General features: G+C 33.7%; 2 protein-coding genes across 2 annotated transcripts; both read left to right on the top strand.

The window, feature by feature from the left end:
- The first annotated feature begins 4,381 nt into the window (after positions 1-4,381).
- Positions 4,382-9,477, top strand: LOC121235304 (probable GABA transporter 2). The gene is made up of 7 exons (XM_041131640.1): positions 4,382-4,851; positions 4,964-5,194; positions 6,012-6,109; positions 6,545-6,731; positions 8,052-8,182; positions 8,496-8,732; positions 8,898-9,477. Exons 1-7 carry the CDS (start codon positions 4,767-4,769, stop codon positions 9,285-9,287), a joined length of 1,359 nt encoding a protein of 452 aa, XP_040987574.1. The 5' UTR covers positions 4,382-4,766; the 3' UTR covers positions 9,288-9,477.
- A 3,649-nt stretch (positions 9,478-13,126) lies between these two features.
- On the top strand, positions 13,127-14,108 carry LOC121268825. The gene has a single exon (XM_041173089.1). The coding sequence runs from the start codon at positions 13,442-13,444 to the stop codon at positions 13,916-13,918; it is 477 nt and encodes a 158-aa protein (XP_041029023.1). The 5' UTR covers positions 13,127-13,441; the 3' UTR covers positions 13,919-14,108.
- The last annotated feature ends 2,074 nt before the right edge of the window (positions 14,109-16,182 follow it).

Raw genomic sequence — 16,182 nt, 5'->3', positions numbered from 1 at the left:
ATTCCTTGTTGACATGAGTTGATGATACTGCTGGATAATACAATGGCCTCTAACCCCTACAGATGGGTCAGTATCACCTGAGGAAGCTGTTGACCCCGTCGGCCTCGAATGTGAGGAGCTACAGTTGCAGATGAAGGTTGACAACTATTGTTGTAGTGATTATATAGGTCATCAATATCACTTTTTAGCACTATAATAAACTCTGCAACCTTCATTACCTCGAGGACGGAATTTACCCAAAATTCTAGAATGACCAGCTTATATCGGGGGTTAAGGATCACAGCCACAAATAGCAATCTATTTATCTTCTCAATATTCTCCCAATATTTATCATATTTGGTCTTCATCCTCGTAGCCATAATAGATAACAATCTACCAGAGTCAGTACAACTATTTTCCAAGTGGAAGTGAAACTCCGAGAGCTCGCTGAAAAATGAGTTTACAGTCGTATATTTGGATCCAGATAGCCACATGGTTATGTCATAAAAAATTCTTAAAAATTCAACAAAGTAGCTTACACTAGTCAAATCATGTGCGTTTGGTGTACGGAGCCCCTGTCCTGCTGGCTCCAACAAAACATATCTCAGGCCCCCATCCTCGACCTCCATCCGCTCGAATGCTTTTTGGTGCTTATGTACCACATCCAATATCATGAATGTAGAGTTTCATCAAGTCGGAACATCCAAGCACAACATATTAGAACATTCAATCTTAAGATCTTCTGCTATTGCCTTAAACTTGGCAAGCCTTTTAGGGGAACCCTTCACATATTGTACAATGCTGCAGACTCGGGTAATGGAATCAACAACTTCTTTTAACCCCTCAACAACTATGAGGTTGATAATATGAGTACAACATCGAACGTGAATAAACTCGTGGGCCCAAATAACATCATCTCTCATCGTCATGTTCCGCTTAAACCAATCAATTGCTGTTTCATTGGCACTAGCATTGCCAACTGTAATACACAGCACTTTTCGAATTCTCCAGTCTTTTAAACAATCATCCATCTTCGCCCCAATGAATGCACCTTTATGATCCACAATATCTTTAAAACCAATAATTTTTTTATGCAAAATCTACTCACTGTCAATGTAGTGTGCTGTGATACACATGTAGCAGACGTTCTGAATGGAAGTCCATGTGTCAGTCGTAAACGACACTATTTGGCTAGTGATAATAAACATCTTCCTCATCTCCGCCTTGTCTTTCACATGCCTCTTCATATAATCTCACATCACCGTATACCGTAATGAAATGAGAAATCGTGGCTCAACAAAGTTTAGAAACTTTCGAAAGCCTCTTTTCTCGATTGTGGTAAAGGGCATCTCATCAATAATTATCATCTCTACAAGCATGTCCCTCAACATCTTCTTACTGTATTGAGAGATGACCAATTTCTTAGTCTGTGTACCATCAGTGGCTGTAGAAGTTTGGTAACTGAGGTTGGTCTGATTAGTGGCCGCCAATCCTTTCGCTATCTTATATCGTTGGCAAGTATTTTGATGTGTTATTAACACACTGGTGCATTGCTTCTTCGAATGACATCAACAAAGTGATCTACAGTAATGACATCTTGCTACCAGGTTCGCAATATCACCAGGAAATTTGGTGAAATGCTCTCATGTCCATCACCTCTTTTTAGAAGGCTGTGGTGGTTGATCTTGCTCAATGGTTATCTCGTCCTCTTTGTTGAACATATCTTCATCCTCTATATCTACTGGGAGTGGGAGTCGACTACTCGCACAAGATGTAGTTGATCTAGATGTAGCTGCCCTAGATGTGGCTCTAGGGGTGGAAGTACCCACCGGTGTAGGAGTTGTAGCATTAGCATCCGCCACATCCTCTTGTGGACGATCCATATCACAATTAAAGAAGCTGAAAAAATAAATTAGAAGCAAAAAATTAGTTTGAAAAATAAATAGGTTATATTAAACATTTAAATTAATGTAAAGATATATGTGGTCTTCCAATATAGACTCCACTGGAAATATTTTTTTACTTGAGTCTCGTATTTATTTATTTTTTTTTCAAAAAGATTATACAGCGCTTGCGCATTTAACGATTACAAATATCATTTCTTTTATCTTTATTATTTTGTATTGAATTTGAGATGAACCATGAGTACCTCTTTCTAAATGAATTTCAGTTGTAGCCTGCTAGGGAATGGATTATTTGTTTTATTCATAACATGGTATTCATTTAATATAAAATATAAGATATTTTAATAATTCTATTTAATATAAAATTATTTATTGCAAGAGGGCATGTGTAGATACTATTCATGTCAATGATGGTACGTTGATCTTATGCACCAATAATGAGTCATGCCAAAAGACCACATTTGATAAAGCAAAATGTTGATCATAACACACTGGTGCCTTGCCGAGAGACGTGTGAGAACAGCACAACAATTATGTAATTAATAGTTATATTTATCAAGTTTTACTTTTGAGAATACACTTCTAAACAATGTACATAAGTAAAACTTAACAAACATCAATACACTAGTACTCAAAAAATAATACTACACAAAATTTATAATGTTCAATACTTGCTCCAATATACAAAAAAATAAAAAAGAAGAGTAAATTTCAATACTTGCTACACAAAATTTGCCCAGCCCGAAATCATGAAGTTACACTTTGATCAAATTGCATGTTTGAAAACTACTAAATTAAGATTATATTGTAAAGAATCCATATGAATTTACAGAAGAGTTTTGAGAATTATACTTGCAAGTGTTCATTAAAGGAGTAACATCTCTTACACATTTTATCAAGTACTATGCATGCATACAACACAAAAAAAACTCAGATATTACATCTAAGTTTTTTTAAAAAATTCGGAGTCATGAAGCTCCCAACTCCAACTCCTATTCGAAGCTATTCCGAACTCTAACTCCAAAATCCGACCACTCTGACTCCGTCAGAGACGGAATCGAAGTCAGAAATTTTGAAAGTTTGCCCAGCTCTAATATAACCCCATGCTTGCTTATGATGTTTTAGTACAGTTAGTAGTTTGAAACTTAATTCCCTTTATTTTTTTTTTATGTGAATTTGAAAATTCTATTTGAAAGAGATAATCAGTTTTACAAAGTATTTAATACTGTCTAAGAAACTCACATGTATAATAATAAATGGTATAAAACTATCTTTTACGTGTTTATCTTGAGAAGGAAAATGATGAAGTAATAATTTTTTTATAACTCTGTTTTAAATCAAATGTAATTATGTAAAATTAAAATTATTTTAAAATAAAGTTTCACAATTACAATGATTTAAAATGAGTTGTGAATAATTTTTAAAAAAATTGGTAGGAAAATACTGTCCTTTATATTTAAATATTAAATTCCTTATATTGTTAATAATTGAATGAAAAAAAATCATGGGTAATCTTGTAACTTTGGTTTTATAAAAGAAATTCTGTTACCATCCTCTTAGTCCGCGTTTGAATGTTGAGTTAAGCTCAACTGAGTTGAGTTCTTTATGAATAGTAATGAGTTGAGTAGTAGAGAGAGTTATACGGAGCCCATTTAAACTGAGTTTAAAATATATTTAAATGTTAAGATGAGTTTAATACTTTTTATGAAAAATTGAAAAAGGTTGTGGATCCCACATATAAAAATGTTTTAGGTTTAAAATGATTGTGAGTCTCATGTGTAAGAAGTTTTTGAGTTAGAATGAGTTTAATAATTTGAGAGTTAGGTATATGAATATTAGACTCAATTTAAAATTAGACTGAACTCAACTGAGTTCAACTGAATTTGAAAACCAAACAAAGTAACCACCTTTCCCTGTCCCTCTGCTGCTCCTTGGTCTCGTTTAGATGTTGGGAAAAGATGGAAGATATGTGAATAGTAGTGAAATAATTTGAATTAAAATATTTTATTAGATTTTAGAAAATGAGAGTAAATAAAAATTGAATAAAAATATTATAAAATTAAAATATTGTTAAAATATTTTTTTTAGAATTAAAAAACTAAATTATCTTTTGTGTTTTGTTTGAAAATTTAGAAAATTTTAATAATTAAATAATGATTAGATAAAAAAAATTTAAAAACTTGAAATTATAAAATATTTATATTTAAACGATATTTGAAAAAAAAATAGAAGAAATGATTAATCTCAACATCCAAATGGCGCGTAAACAATAAATTATAAATAATTTTTTAATAATTTAATATGAATGCAGATGGCAAAATGGACAGACGGTTTATAGCAATTTCCTTGGATGAAAATGCCAAAAGCATTCCTTTTTAGTTTCTCGAGCCCACCGGTCACTTTTACAAATCCATATATATATATATATATATATATATATATATATATATATATATATATATATATATTCTATTATCTGTAATCTATATATTGTTATATCTCTATATTGTCTACTTCATAGTTGACGAAGAACCTCCTAATTAAATAGCTGTTGTACTCCCAAGTCTCCATCTCAATTATCTCGTTTTATATGCAAATATCGAATGCGATGCTTTAGGATTTGTATCTTTTTCTATATTCTATACATAGTCGATCGGCAGAGCACAAATTACCCCACGGTGCATTTTAGCTTTGTTTCGAAGCATCCTAAGAACCCCCCACCTGTTCCAACACCCGGTATCTCCTCCTCCGTCTTAAAACTAACATGCTGATCTCTTGACTGATACCGCCATACCATATCTTGCGCCCCCGCCCTCTCCCTCCTCCTCTCTCGCATATATATATATATATATATGTATATATAATATATATATATACCAATATATGGGTGAACGTCCACGAGTTGACCCATTCCCCGAGAACAGCCGGGAAGAAGACGCCGGGGCCGTTTTCGTCCTCCAATCAAAAGGTGTCACGTCCCTCCTCCCCTGGGAGCAATCTCTGTAACAGTGTATTATATAAAAAGGGATTTTCTCCGACATATATATGTAAATGAAATAGATTCTGGATTTTTCTTATAGGACAATGGTGGCACGCGGGTTTTCATCTGACAACGGCGATCGTGGGGCCGACGATACTGGCGCTGCCGTTCGTGTTCAGAGGGTTAGGGTGGGGCCTAGGGTTCTTCTGCCTGACGGTAATGGGCATCGTGACTTTTTACTCATACTACCTCATGACGAAGGTGCTCCAACACTGTGAGAAAGAAGGTCGCCGACACATCCGATTCCGAGAGCTCGCCGCAGACGTGTTAGGTAAATCAACGCCGCACCAAAACTCTTTTCCTTCCGTATAAAATATCGTAAACGTTTTCTTTCCAGTTTTAAAAAGTCTTTTTTTTCTCCTTCACTTGCTGCGAAAAAGTTGCGTTTACGTCTTATATAATACGATCACCGATCACAGCAACATTTTCGAACGATTCGGAATTTTAAACAAATTTTCGTATTTTGATTAATTCTTTTTTGGGAAATTAATAAAGCAATGTGATAATGACTAGAAAATATCAAGGAATGTGGTGTACCACTGCACGTGGCGGGGTAATCTTAATGATATCATTAATAGCCATATTCGTAAGATATATATATATATATATATATATATTTATATTTATATTCCTTTTCCTTGTGTCATTTTATAATTTTATTAAAAATCTTAAAAAATTTAAATTTTATACGAAATAGTTATAAATAAGCGGTATGCACGCGGTGTACATACTCGATATATACCGTTTGAAAGGTCGTTTTGATTTTTATTTTTCAAGTAGCTTACACGGCTAAGGAAAATTCTATCTATATTTATAATTTTATTCATATAATTATATATGCTGATGTAATTTAGAATTTAAATTAAAAAAAGACTGATAAATGGGATTGTTATTCAGTATTAATAATATTATGCATAAAAGTATACATACATATATGTGGGGAGGTGAACTCATCTTTGAGGTTAGATGTTTTAAAAGGATCAATTATATATATATATATATATTTTTTAATCTGAGTACGTAGTTTAAAATAAATAATAATAACAAGAAAAAAGTGATTTACTTTGTGTGCGCGCTTTCTTAAACAGGCTCGGGATGGATGTTTTATTTTGTAATATTCATTCAGACGGCTATCAACACTGGAATTGGAATAGGAGCAATTCTACTTGCAGCAGAATGCCTTGAAGTATGGTTATTTGTTTTTTTTTAATTTCTACTATTTTTTATCTGATTATTCACAACAACAACAATAATAATAAAAAGTTGTGAAAAACAATCATCATTTGGAGTTGGTACGGGACAAGTTGATGCTATGATCCGTAATCAACACACAGATATTCAACAATAAAAACATAATACCATCAATTTAATGCTCAATTCAGTCATGATCTCGATCCTCAAATTTTCAACATCGGTTGGAATAATTATGGTCCCACAAGGACTGTTGCTACTTAATTTTCTTCTATTGAATTATTACATATTGGAACAAATTAATTAAAGATGTAATTTTGATATAAATTAATGCTACTCTTTTTCTTTTCATTTTGGTATTAATTTCTATTAACTTTTTTACATTTTTCCTGTGTGTCTTTTTTTTATCTCTTTTAATGGGCCGTCAAAGATCGTCTATTCGAACCTCGTTCCTAACGGGTCCCTGAAATTGTACGAATTCATAGCAATGGTGACGCTTGCAATGATAGTTCTCTCACAACTTCCAACCTTTCACTCTCTCAGACACATCAACCTGGGTTCGCTTCTTCTCAGCTTGGGCTACACTTTCCTTGTGGTTGCTGCTTGTATTTATGCAGGTACGTAATAATCAAACTAACCATGCATAATATGTATTATATATGGAGAAAACTTGTCATTAAAAGATGGACTTTTAAAGCTTTAACCATACTTATGGCTCTTGGAATGCAATAATCTACAGTATAAATGCATGTGTATACCCTCGCAAAAAAAAGTGGACTTTTTTTTTTTATAATTTTTTATAGTAGGATTCAATTTTTTTACAAAGGCTTGTACTAGACTTGTTTATTGAGAACTTGTACAAATCATTTCTCATATATATATGCATGTATGAACAAGATCATACGACAGATGCAGTATTTACTGAAATAGAAATGATTTGTATAATTTTAGGATGTACAATATTCACATACTTAATTTGAAAAATGTAGGTAAATTTAGAACCTATATGAAAAAACTAACTTTTTAATAGTTTATCTCAACTATTTTTCAAATGAAGTGGGTGAACTTGCACACTTTAGAACTGTATAATTACTAAAAATAAAACACATACGAAATCATCCGTGTGTCATGCTTATGTCATCCTATCATTAACATGGAATTGCAAATCTCCCTATTATACTGAGCAAGATCAGAACAATTACCAAGGTTTTGAATTTCGTTTCTGTGGTGTAGCCGGTATATAGAAGGATATAATTTCGTACCGGTCAGAATTTCGGCCGTTTCGGCTCGTACCGGCCTATATTTCAGCCTGTACCAGCCAATAGTTTGGCCTTTACTTTTTTTTTTTTTTCATTTCTTCAAATTGCAAATTCATTTTTTGACCCCCACTTCAAACCAGACTATTTATAATTTATATCTATATAGATATTTATATATAATTTATTCATATATAGACTATTATTTTAGAAGATAATTTATATATATAATTTATTTATATATAGACTATTTCGAAACGGTACTGGTACCAAAATATCTTATTTCAATGCCTCGACCAAAACGGTCACCAATACAGTATTCAAAACATTGGCAATAACTCGAAAGTTTGAAACCTTTGTGCAGTGTACTTACTTTTACCAAGAGGGTAGTGCAATACGAGCTTTTTGACTTTGTAATTTGTGACTTTCCAAAAGGAAAATACTCACAAACTGATGTAGTTTAATGTGGTACGTTAAATTGTAAAATTATTTTTATTATAAAATAAATCTAACGGATTTCGTCAATATTTTTATTATAAAATAAATCTAATGGATTTTATGAAACCACATCAATTTGTGGATTTATTTTGTATAATCTTTTTGTGTCTGTAGCACTTCGCAGTAGCTATCTCTCATTTTGTTCCGGTGATTAAACAAGTTCCAATATCTGTCGGTCTGCAGGTACCTCAAAAAATGCCCCTGCAAGGGAATACTCCTTGGAACCTTCGAAGTTACATAGAGTTTTCAATGCCTTTACTTCCATATCCATTATAGCTGCCATTTTTGGGAATGGGATACTACCCGAGATACAAGTAATTACAGCTTCTGAATAGAAGTTTTATGGTTTCTTTGGAGCTTTAGTTGTAAGATTCAAAACTTTGTTCTGCATTGGCTATGTTGCACCTTGAACTAGGGGACAATTGGGCTGGCACTGCATGATCGATCAGGTTGATTTAACCAAAATGCATAATCTCACATGCTGGGAATGCAGGTGTTGATTCATGCCTAAAATGGTATATAATAGTGAAGTAGGTTGTCCAGATGATATGAACAATGGAAGAAATAGAGTCAGGCAGTGGGTTGCCAGTGCTTTTTTATTCTAATTATGCCACACCATCAATGCAGGCGACTCTTGCTCCACCTACCACTGGGAAGATGGTAAAAGGCCTTTTGATGTGCTACAGCGTAATTTTCATTACATTCTACTCGGCTGCAGTGTCTGGATATTGGGTGTTTGGAAACAAAGCTAGCTCGAATATTCTCAAGAGCCTGCTGCCGGATGAAGGACCTTCCTTGGCTCCAACATGGGTTCTTGGCCTTGCTGTCATCTTTGTTCTCCTTCAGCTCCTTGCCATTGGCCTCGTAAGCTTGCAAATGACATAACAATTAATATTTTCAGATATATTTTTCTTTTTAATTTGTCTAGTTACTGAATCCCAAATTCACTCTACATTTCTTAAGCTATATTTCTTTAGTTCATACAATGTTTCAGGTCGTATTGAGGTAAATTTCTCCAATGTAATACAGGTTTATTCCCAAGTTGCCTATGAGATCATGGAGAAAAAATCAGCTGACGTGAAACAAGGGATGTTTTCAAGAAGGAATCTTATTCCTCGGCTAATTCTTCGGACGCTATACATGATATTTTGTGGGTTTTTTGCAGCAATGCTTCCCTTCTTTGGAGACATTAATGCTGTAGTAGGAGCAATTGGCTTCATTCCTCTGGATTTCGTCCTCCCAATGCTTCTATACAACATGACTTACAAGCCTCCACGAACGTCCCTCACCTACTTGATCAATGTCTCTATTATGATCATCTTCACAGGCACAGGAATCATGGGCGCGTTCTCTTCTGTAAGACAACTGGTGGTTGATGCCAACAAGTTTAAGCTCTTTAGCAGTGAAGTGGTCGGTTAAGCTCATAATAAATCACCCCCTTGGCTTGAAGAACCATACCATTTTAGCCTGTTGGAATTTGAACAAAGGTTTGACACTGATTTTTTCGGTTATCTGTAACATGAGAAGGCACTGCAAAAACATGTGCCCAGACATATGCCTAATTATATTTATGTACTTATATAATCATAGGAGTTTTCGAGTTTGCAAATTGCTTTTGCTGATCATGCCAATTGATTTGACCCTCAATCTTTCCCAAGTCAGCTCCAATTAATCCTGTCCCAAGTCTGAAAACTGGACGTGTCGATTCTTCTCTGCAGGTATATTAATAGCTTTGTCTGCTCACAATAATGCACGAGTTGTATATTTCTCAATATTAGCAGTAAATCCATTTCCATATCCTCCATTGGCTGCTAGAGATCACGCACCGATACAATGCAACATTTGCCTTCTAGCTAGAAGTGGCCGCCAGTGTTATTTAGATTAGGGCCAAAAGATATAATTGAGGAAAGGGGCCGGCCGGGAATTAAATACATGTTGGATTGACAGATATATAACAGCATTTTAGATCTCTAAATTAACCGAAGTTGATATATTTATTCTCAGCGACAAAGACATATTCCAAAGCAAACAAGTCTAGTGGCCAAGGCTAATCTTCCTGTCAATTAGAATATAGCTGGCTAGGTACATTGGATACGAGCATAATTTCTGATATCTATCTTATAAACTGAAGTAGCTAGGAATATTCTCATCCGAAAATGACATACATACATACCAATGCAAACAAGTCTAGTGGCTGAGGCTAACCTTCCCGTCAATTAGAATAGAGATTGGGAATTAGTCGTACGTATGTGGTCCTGATGAACAGGTGGTCCAGTTGTTTTATTACTCGAAAATCATGAAGTTTACTCTTCCGATCGAGATACCAGCATGCTTGCATGCATGCATGGGCCGGGACTTTTGTAGTATGTTTTGGTGTTTGATCACATGATTTCAAACTGAGTTGTTTATTAAATGATAATGTGATATGCCTTAAGCTTCTGAGATCAATTTGGAATTAGACTAATTCGAGTTGGGTAAGTACGTACCCCTCAATTAAACTATATAGTTTTCTTTATTTCCGATCGAGTATTATGCATTCAAAATCATGTAGAGCTAGCCAATATGGCCCATTGGTGTCTATATATGGTGTTGGATTTTCTAATTCTCAGTTGGCGTCTTTAGTGACCATGATCACATGCCAACGTCGTTTCCGTTGTTCCATTGTCGATCGTGAATCTCACATTCGTTTAATATATATATCTTCTATAATCTGTCCGTACTAAGACTAATTTTCTTCAATCCTTGAACATCTTTAATTACTGTAAGAGCATCACCTTCAAAAACAGTATTTTCTATCCCAATTTCCAGACAGACCTCCACATGCAGCTCTCTCCAAAGCTAGAACTTCAGCCACAACAGGATTATAATTCACAAAGTTTTTTAGCATGCACAAAGTTATAACTTTTAACATTTTAAAAAATAAATAGATATACAAACGAAAACTTTGAACAGTATTCTTGATGGGCTATCTAACATTATTCTTTTCCAATGACATAAAAAATAAGGGACTTGTACATATTTTTATTAACCCAATAAAGCAAAAAGTTGATAGTTCTCGAAATATTCTAGAAAAAAAAAAAAATTCCCATTAGTTATTATTCATTGCTTCACATCCCACTTCTTATAAAAAATAAAAATTATCAGATATGAAGTGTAGTAGTAAATAATAACTTATATATAACAAATTATAAAAAAAATCCTAACTGGCTACTGACGAGGGCAAGGAATGTACCAACAGCCGTTTCTTATTTGGATCGCTCCCAACTACCGCTGGGAGCTACCGTTAGATATAATTGTTCTTCTTCTTTTTGTTGTCTTTTTTTATATGTATTTTTTTTATACTTTTAAATATTTAAAAAAATAAAAAATAAAATATTATTAAAAAATATTTTCTTAATTACTAAGTAAAAAGAAGAATTAAAAAATAAAATAAAAAATTTCAACAGTAACATCGAGCTGTAAGAATCAGTGGTAAGAGTATCATTTTTCTTGTTCTCGCTAGTTATTTTCATGTATTTTTTTTTTGCTTTTTTTAAATGTATTTTTTTAACACTTTTAAGTAATTTTTTTTAAAAAAATTTACAACATAATTAAAAAACATTTCTTTATTCACAAAGTAAAAACAAAAATAAACAAAACAAAACAAAAACAATGCAAGCGATATCTCCCAGCAAGAGCAAGGAGTGGAACGTTTAGCATTTTCCTTCTTATTTTTTTAACTTCTCACGTACGGACCTGAGCCTATTTTATGAGACTCGTGGAAACGACATTAATTAAAATAAGAGAAATGATTTGTATAAATTTAAATATACAAATTTTATGTAAGTCATTGTAAAATACTAGACTAACCTTAAAAAAAAAAAAATTCTTTATTAATAAAATTGACTTTGTTACAAATAATTTATATAAGACTTTCCTATTGGAAACCTCGCATTAATAAAGCACGTAGCCACTAGCGAGGACACGTATAAAATACAAAAGCGTAGATCATGGAAGAGCTAGGAAATTAAAGCTGTGATCTATATTCTCATATTTTATTTTATTTTCTTATATAAAATAAGAAAAGGATAATTTGGTGTCAGCAGTCATGATCTAATATCTTCCCCTTCCGGATAGATCTTTGCATAAAATCATGTGACTCGCCAACAGATATTAAACAAGAAATACAGTTGCATGCTTCCGTGTATCATATCAGAGCGACTCATTAATCAACACATAAAGGCCTGTGGGTCCATAAAAAGATTTGGAAATATTATCTTATCAATATATATAGATTTATTATTATTATTATTAATTAATTAATTAATTAAGAAGCATATGCACACTACTACGTAGGAAATACATGGTAATTGTTTATCCACTAATGCCATCCGATGATCATGCACGTCCATTTTATTATGAGTTTACTCATATATATATATATATATATATATATATACATATTTTATATATTCTTTCAGTTGAGATATCTTCTAATTTTTTGAGCAAATTATCGGATCACGATTTTAATTTTTATAATGAAAGATACATATAACATTAAATATTTAAATACGAATTCAAAAAATATTAAATAATATAATATAAAAATAAATTTATAAAATAACATAATTTAATATGATACGTTAAATTCTAAAATTAAATTTTTCTATTATAATTATTTATCCACTAATAAAATAGAACTTATCAAATCACATTTTTCTATCAGAAGCTCCAATAATTAATTTCAAATTAATTAATGTCGACCAACGGCTTTCTACCTTGACAACCTTAACTAAACGCCGTAAATGGGAGAGTTAATGCTTTTTGGTATAACAAAATTATAGCCTACACGCATCAAATTGATTTTTTTTTTTTTTTTTGGCTTTTTCTTTCGTGAGAATTAGGCTAGTTTGGGTAGAGTATTTCACTATTATTATTTATTTTATTATTATTTATTGTTTACTTTTCATTATTATTCATTATTTTATTATTATTTTTTTATAATTATTTATAAAATATATGATATCACCCAACCTAATCATCACTGCCTAACTCTTGCGTATCTTTTATACGTTTTACCCACTTTTTTTTTTTAATTATTTATATATATATATTTTTGGGAGCCAGCTTTTAGTGGTTAATTTTCATCAAATACTCGTCAATATATATAATGATTAGAAAGGGTCCTTTCTTCTCACCCAAACCAGCGTTTTGGTTTGGTCAAGGTCAAAAGACTATAGTATCTCCGATATTTATTTTTGTGGTAGAATAAGAAGTAGAGTCATCTACGCGCAACCATCTGTCCCAATAAATGAAGGCTTAAGAAATGAAAAGCTGTCACACGGAAACACAGAATTTGATGGTTCACATGTGGAAGGCGTGAACGCTTTAACTCAGGCGGCTCCATTTCTATTTTAATTACTAATTAGGCCTAAAAGTCCTAACCAACGCCATTGATGCTTCACCAACCCTTTGAAAAGGAAGAACACTTCCCCCATCGACCTCAAATCAGATCCTCTACCCTTGAATCTTCTTGCTAACACCCCCTCTCTCTCTCTCGTTGTGTACTTGTCTGTGTGACTAGCAAGGAAGGAATGGAAAAATCTCGAGAACATAAAGAGAAACGACATGAACACCCCAAGTCCCTTGTATGGGATTGTGGCAGCAGTCTCTACGACTCATTTGAGCTCAACTCCTTCAAACGCCAGCTTGACTCGGCCATATCCTGCCGGACCATGTCCATGCCGCATTTACCCGATCGACGAGCGCCTCCTAAACCTCAGCCACCGCCTTCCGTACCCAAGAAATACTCGAAGATCTCTCGCTCGCTACAAAAGCTTCTGAGGTCTGTGTTCAAGCCAAAACCAACTTCTACTTCTGTACTTAACGTTCAAAATCAGTCCAAGGAAGGGACGTTTTACGTTGTGTACGACAAGTCCGGGGCTCTTAACACGATACCGGAGGTTCCGGAGTTAGATTTTAGCGGAATTTCTCCTGAGATCGGTTCTTTGGTAGGGAAGTCAACCTCAGAGCGGTTTGCAGCCACTTCTATTGGTATTTCATGTGCTTGACAGCTCTTAAAAGAATACATGATATATGCATGTGACCGCAGACATTTTATCATTTTTATTTGTATATATAGCATGAGTTTTCTTTGTTAATACTAAAAAACATATATATATATGACCGAATGATCAGGATGTACTGATCATTTCGTTCAGACCTTGTTAATTAATTGATATGATGCGTTGCTTAGGGTTTAAAACTTTGACAATTCATTTTGTCTCAACTCTGAATTAATTCAAGTTTCAACCATCGATCTCAGGTCAGGATTTCGGTTAATTATATATGTGTAATCTGTTCTAAAATAAAATAATATTGTGTCTCTGATCTTAGCCATCAAGAATTGCCTAATTTTCACACGAAGCCAAAGAAATTACTAAATGGCCGTGATCATAGCTAGCTAGAAACTTTGTAAATTTGATTGGTGATTAATACAAGAATAAATCAGCATGGTTACTGTTGGGAATAGACAGGTTATCAAAGGCTAAGTTGGAGTAAATAATAGCGGAAGCAAAACAAAAATAAAGGAAATAACAACAAGCACACAAAGAACACTAAGATTTAAGTGTTTCAACTCAATGTGAGCCTACGTCCATTAGCGGGGTCGGTCTCAATGATTTCACTATCAACAAATGATGGAGTACAAAGATTGATTACAGAATCCTCTTTCCAAAGTCATGTCAAAACACTCTTGGGAATATCAAAAGTCATAAATGAATGTTGAAACATTCATATTTATACTGTAGAGGAGCGGGCCCTAATTTACGAACATTCACTCAAGCGAACATTAGGGGCTCGAGATGAGGTCGAGCGGGAGTCGAACGAAACTCTCTGGATGCCAAACTGCTCGAGCTGAGTGTCGAGCAGCTAATGAGCGAACTCTCTGGAAGACATCCCGCTCGAGCTAAGTGTCGAGCGGGTGTCGAGCGAATCTCTCTGCTTGTGTCCAACTTGAGCTCACCGGATGAGTCTTTGCTCGAGTGACCAATCCTTAGAGGTGTTTTTTCAACAGGATTCAAGCCAACTCTCAACAAATCTCCATATTGGCTTGAATTCTACCAAGCCTAACAAGAATCCATTAACCAAAGAAACCGACCCCCTCCATCAAATCCCCTAAGGGAATCACATACCCCGAACACCAATCACTATAACAATTTTTCGAAGAAAATGATACCTGACATCAATATGTTTTGTTCTCTCATGATACATACATTTGATTTTTGGTCAAATGTATTGCACTCTAGCTATCACAAAACATTGAAATTACATCCTGTTGTAATCCCAAATCCCTGATCAGACCTTTCAACCAAATGGTCTTGCCATATACTCTGCTTTTGTAGTTGATAAAGCAACAGTAGATTGTAGTGTTGCTTTCCAACTAACAGCAGAATCACACAAAGTGAAAACATACCCTGTCAATGATCTTGATCTCTTATCCAAGTTCCTATCATAATCAGAATCAACATAACCTACAACCTTTGAATTGTAGTCAGTTTCTCTATCAAAGATTAAACCAAGGTTTGAAGTACCTCTCAAATACCTGAGTATCTATTTCACAACCTACCAATGAGCTCTACCCGGATTAGCCATGTACCTGCTAACAACATTCACTGCCTGTGAAATATCTAGACGAGTACAAACCATTGCATACATAATACTGCCAATTGCACTAGAATAAGGAACACTAGCCATGAACCGTTCCTCCTCATCTATCTGAAGAGGTAGGGATGCTGAAAGTTTAAAATGTATAGCAAGTAATGTACTTACTAATTTGGAATTAAAATCTCTGAAGAACTTTCTCAATGTACTTTCCCTTGGAAAAGTAGAACTTTCCAGCTTTCTTATATCTGTGAATCTTCATTTCCAAAATCTTCTTTGCAGCGCCTATATCTTTCATTTCAAACTCATTTTTGAGTTGAGTTTTCAACAAACTCATGTCAAATATGCTTTTAGCAGCAATAAGCATATACCATCAACATAAAGTAATAAATAAATGAAAAACCCATCAAATAACTACCTGTGATAAATATAACCATCATAGTTACTCCTCACATAACCATGATCTATCATAAAGGAATCAAAACGTTAATATCATTGCCTCAGAAACTGCTTCAAATCATATAATGATTTCTTCAATCTATATACATGATCTTCATTTCCTTGAACAATGAATCCTTCCGGCCGATGCATGTAAATGACATCCTCAAGCTCATGTAAATGATTTCTTCAAACCATGCAGGAACATTGTTTTAACATCAAGTTATTGAAGCTC

This window comes from Juglans microcarpa x Juglans regia, chromosome 6D (assembly GCF_004785595.1).
Source record: "Juglans microcarpa x Juglans regia isolate MS1-56 chromosome 6D, Jm3101_v1.0, whole genome shotgun sequence".
Lineage (NCBI taxonomy): Eukaryota > Viridiplantae > Streptophyta > Magnoliopsida > Fagales > Juglandaceae > Juglans > Juglans microcarpa x Juglans regia.
The sequence above is the reverse complement of the archived record's forward strand: the minus strand, read 5'-3'. Positions and strand labels throughout refer to the sequence as shown.

What these genes read in the sequence shown, in the direction of transcription:
- LOC121235304 (XM_041131640.1), top strand. Translation starts at nt 4,767, where the DNA reads ATGGGTGAACGTCCACGAGTTGACCCATTCCCCGAGAACAGCCGGGAA. An exon ending in TTGCAGCAGAATGCCTTGAA is followed by an intron (nt 6,110 to 6,544) that starts GTATGGTTATTT and finishes GGGCCGTCAAAG; the next exon opens with ATCGTCTATTCGAACCTCGT. An exon ending in GGATACTACCCGAGATACAA is followed by an intron (nt 8,183 to 8,495) that starts GTAATTACAGCT and finishes CCATCAATGCAG; the next exon opens with GCGACTCTTGCTCCACCTAC.
- LOC121268825 (XM_041173089.1), top strand. Translation starts at nt 13,442, where the DNA reads ATGGAAAAATCTCGAGAACATAAAGAGAAACGACATGAACACCCCAAG.